This window comes from Solanum tuberosum, unplaced genomic scaffold, assembly GCF_000226075.1.
Source record: "Solanum tuberosum cultivar DM 1-3 516 R44 unplaced genomic scaffold, SolTub_3.0 contig00129, whole genome shotgun sequence".
In the NCBI taxonomy this organism is placed as follows: domain Eukaryota; kingdom Viridiplantae; phylum Streptophyta; class Magnoliopsida; order Solanales; family Solanaceae; genus Solanum; species Solanum tuberosum.
Window position 1 is genome coordinate 1 of NW_006240534.1, and position 4,779 is coordinate 4,779.

A 4,779-nucleotide genomic window follows, 5' to 3' on the forward strand; every position below is an offset into this window, starting at 1 on the left:
TTTGGAAATCTAGAGCTCTTCATTCTATCTTCTGTTATGGTATCAGAGCAGTAGCTCTAGAAGGATTTTTTTTGCTTCTTCATATTTCTTCTTTCATCTTCATATTTTTTTTGATCTTCTGCTTCGAAAATGGGAGATGCCACGTTAGCTGTTGAGAAAGACTCATCTGGAGTCATCACTGGTTCTGAAAAATTAGATCCTTCAAATCCTCTCTTCCTCAACTCAGCAGATTCACCTGGCATGAATCTCATTAATATGAGTTTTGATGGAACCAACTATGGAAACTGGAGAAGAGGAGTTCTCATCTCACTTTCAGCTAAAAACAAACTTGTTTTTATCAACGGAAAGTATCCTAAACCTACTGCTAACGCACCTTTATTCACTCAATGGGTAAGATGCAATGATATGGTCATAGCTTGGCTACTAAACTCCTTGAGTAAGGATATTGCAGAGAGCGTGATTTACTCACAAACTGCAGAAGAGCTATGGAAGGAACTAGAGCAGAGGTATGGTCAATCTGATGGAACCAAGATGTTCCAGTTGCAAAGGGATCTCAGTAGCATTTCCCAGGGAACTTCTGATATTGCTAGCTATTTCACAAGGTTGAAAAGAATTTGGGACCAAATGAAAGAGCTGAACACTTTTATGAACTGTAGTTGTGATTGCAGTTGTGGTGCTAAGGAGCACAACTTCAAAATGAATGAAGATCAGCAGCTCATTCAGTTTCTAATGGGTTTGAACGAGGTCTATTCAAGTATCCGAGGCAACATATTAATGATGAAACCTTTGCCAACCACTGCATAGGCTTATTCACTCATCCTTCATGAGGAGAGGCAAAGAGAGGTACACTCTGTGCTTAAGGTAACTCCTGACTCTGCTGCTTTTAATATTGCAGCAACAAGAACCTTTGCACAAAAGACAGGTAATGAGTCTAGAAGAGACTATGTGAACAATGGCAATTTCTGTAGCTACTGTAAGAAACCGGGGCATGAGAAGGATAAATGTTTTAGATTACATGGATTTCCTGCAAATTTTAAGTTCACTAAGCCTAGGAGAATCTCTAGATATAGACCAGCGAATTGTGTAGCAACAGAGGACGGAAATGCTTCAGGATCTTCCTTTGGTTCAGGTTCTTCTTCTCAGGGATTCACCAAGGAACAATGTGGCCAACTATTTCAAATGTTACAAACAATGTAGGCTGGAAACTCAATTGCTCCAGGTTTTGAAGTCAATGCAACTGCTAATTTTGCTGGTATAAATGCTGCTATGCATGTCTTTACCTCATGTTTTAACTCATCTACCTCTAACCCTTGGATTATTGACTCTGGTGCCTCCCAATATATGACTTTTGAAAAAAAACCTTCTACATAATGTCAAGAAATTATCCTATCCTGTTTTTGTTAATCTGCCAAACTCTTATAGAATGAGAGTTTTCTATTTTGGTAGTCTTAATCTATCTTCTGATATTGAATTACACAATGTCCTTTATGTTCCTTCTTTTAAACATAACCTAATGTCAGTAAGTCAGCTTTGTAGACAATTGGATTGTGATGTCATTTTTAACAAATCTGGTTGTCTGCTATAGGGCCTTTCAATGAAGAGTCACCTGATTTTTGGTGAAGTATCTGCAGGCCTTTATGTGCATCTATTGGAGGATAACATAACTCAACCAAAGATTTTCAAGTCTAATGTTCCTGTTTCTACTATATTTTCGTCTTCCGCTCCTAGAAATCATATGAGTCCTATCAATGTTATCAAGTTAAATTCTGTTAAGTCTTTTTGTCCAAGTTTTGAGTCTGTAGCTGGCAATACTTCTTGCCCTGAAGTTTCTACTATCAATAAAAAATGTTTTGTTTCTAAGAATTTTACTTCAAGTAAGCTATGGCACTATCGATTAGGGCATTTACCTTATCCAGCAATGAGAAATATCACTGGTTTATCATAATTTTTAACAGACCACAATCATTTTCCTTGTGACATTTGTCCGATGGCAAGACAAACAAAGTTACCTTTTCCTGTTAGCCACATTTCCTCAAAGCACTGTTTTGAACTACTACATATTGACATATGGGGACCATATACGACACCTACGTATAAAGGGGAAAAATATTTTCTTTCCATTGTGGATGATTTTTCTAGAGGGACTTGGACATATCTTTTATCCACAAAATCTAATGCATTCTCTGTTCTGAAATTTTTCCTAGCCTTTGTGGAGAGACAATTCTCCACTAAAGTCAAAATCATTTGGTCTGATAATGCTTATGAGTTGGGTACAGGCACTATGCAATCTGAATATTTTTTATCAAAAGGGATTATTCACCAAACTTCTTGTGTAGCTACGCCACAACAAAATGGGGTGGTGGAACGCAAACATAAACATCTTTTGGAAACATGTCGAGCCTTATTCTACCAATCTCACCTTCCTAAGAAATTTTGGGGGGAATGTCTTCTAACTGCTACTTATCTAATTAATCGTTTCCCTTCTAAAGTTTTACATGGTCAGTCATCTTATCAGGTTTTATATGACAAATCTCCAGCCTATTCTCATTTTAAGCCCTTTGGTTGCCTTTGTTTTGTGTCCACTCTAGCGAGATCTAGGGATAAATTGTCTCCTCGAGCTCTTCCAGGGGTTTTCTTAGGCTATCCTTTTGGGAAAAAAGGGTACAAAATTCTGCATTTGCAGACCAACAAAGTCTTTGTCTCTCGAAATGTGAAATTTTGTGAAACAATCTTTCCTTTTGCTTATGCTATTCCTATGTCAAGACTCTTTCCAGCATCTATTCCTCCTTCTGAAAATGTCGAGTCCAGTCCTATTTACTCACAGACTACTGAGTTTTCCAGTTCACCTTCATCTCCTCCTAGTTCATCTCCTACAAATGATTCTATTCATCCTTCATCTCCTTTCCAGCCTAGTCAGTCATCTCCTTCTTCATCCCTTTCTTCTCCATCTTCTTCTACTTCCTTTCCCATCCAAGAAACTACATCACCAAGGGTTATGTTATCTCCAACAGCTGAACTGAGAAGGTCTTCACGCATACACACTACACCATCTTATCTTTCTGATTATGTTTGTAACACTGCATTTTCAGTGATTTCTCCTAATCCGCCTTTATTTCCATTTCATTCATTTTCTTTCTCCTCCCTTTCTTCACACAACCAGCACATAGTTAGCTCTATTTGTCAAATTACAGAACCAACATCTTACCGGCAAGTAGCACTTCACCCTGGTTGGAAAATTGCAATGTCTAAAGAACTTGAGGCACTTGAGAGTAATCGCACTTGGGATGTCGTCCATCTTCCTGTTGGTAAATTGGCATTGCCGTGCAAATGGGTTTATAAAGTCAAGCTGAAATCAGATGGATCATTAGAACGCTTGAAGGCACGTTTGGTTATACGAGGGGATAAACAACGGGAAGGCATTGACTATACCGAAACGTTCTCACTTGTTGTCAAAATGACAACTATCAGATGCCTTCTTAGCATTGCTGTAAAAAAGAACTGGTCTTTATATCAACTGGACGTTAACAACGCTTTTCTTCACGGTGATCTGAGTGAAGAAGTCTTTATGAAATTTCCTCCTGGTCTTGATCCTCCTTCATCCTCTCATGTTTGTCGCCTTCGCAAATCTCTTTATGGACTCAAGCATGCTTCCCATTAATGGTATGCTCGTCTTTCTTCTGCTTTGGGTACACGAGGCTTTATTTGCTCTCTCAATGATTATTCCCTCTTTGTTAAAACTTCTGGCGACTTGATTACCATCCTAGTTGTATATGTTGACGACATCCTGTTGACAGGAAATAACATGGAAGATATTACTGATCTGAAATTGTTTCTTGATTCTGAATTTCGAATCAAAAACTTGGGCATTGCTAATTATTTTTTGGGTATGGAGATTTTAACAGAACCTGGAGGATTACTTTTGACGCAACGCAAGTTTGCACTTGATTTACTATCTGAGTATCCTGATCTCGAGCCTCGCCGTGTCTCAACCCCTTTGGATCCCTCAATTAAATTGTCTTTGATTTCTGGAGAGTCTTTGCCGAATCCAACAGTTTATCGACGTCTTCTAGGGAAACTCAATTTTTTAACACATACAAGACCCGATTTGGCTTATGTTGTTCAACATCTTAGTCAATATATGCAATCACCCTGCTCTGGCCATTTTGAGGCAGCCTTGCATACACTCCGCTATATTCGAAATGATCCTGGTCTTGGGCTTTTCCTTTCATCTGATTCGTCTTTTCATCTCATCGCCTATTGTGACGCCGATTGGGCGGCTTGTTCAGATAGCCGAAGATCTGTTAGTGATTTTTTTCTTACACTTGGTGGTTGCCCGATCTCATGGAAATCAAAGAAACAACCTGTTATTTCTTTATCATCGGCGGAGGCAGAATACCGTTCCATGCGACGACTTGTCGCAGAAATTTCTTGGCTTGTCAGGCTTCTCTCCGATTTTTCTATCTTTCCATCTCTTCCAATTTCTCTTCACTGTGATAGTCAGGCAGCCATCCACATAGCTAAAAATCCTGTCTTTCATGAACGAACGAAACACATTGAGATTGATTGTCATTTTGTTCGTGAAAAACTTCTTGATGGTCTCATTTCTCTGTCTTTTGTTCCATCCTCCTCCCAAATTGCTGATGTCTTCACAAAGGCTTTAGCAGGACCTCTTCATCGTCATTTTTTGTCCAAGTTGGGCGTCTGGTCACCGGTCTCCCACTTGCGGAAGGGTGTCGCCGGAGCAATATTATTATTAGAGGAAGAAATGAAGAAGACGAA

The 4,779-nt window shown here is 39.1% G+C and overlaps 1 protein-coding gene across 1 annotated transcript; it reads left to right on the top strand.

Moving 5' to 3' along the window:
• Positions 1-33: 33 nt before the first annotated feature.
• LOC102603393 (uncharacterized) lies at positions 34-1,863 on the top strand. Its single transcript, XM_006367978.2, has 2 exons — positions 34-1,252; positions 1,586-1,863. Exon 1 carries the CDS (start codon positions 130-132, stop codon positions 802-804), a length of 675 nt encoding a protein of 224 aa, XP_006368040.1. The 5' UTR covers positions 34-129; the 3' UTR covers positions 805-1,252; positions 1,586-1,863.
• The last annotated feature ends 2,916 nt before the right edge of the window (positions 1,864-4,779 follow it).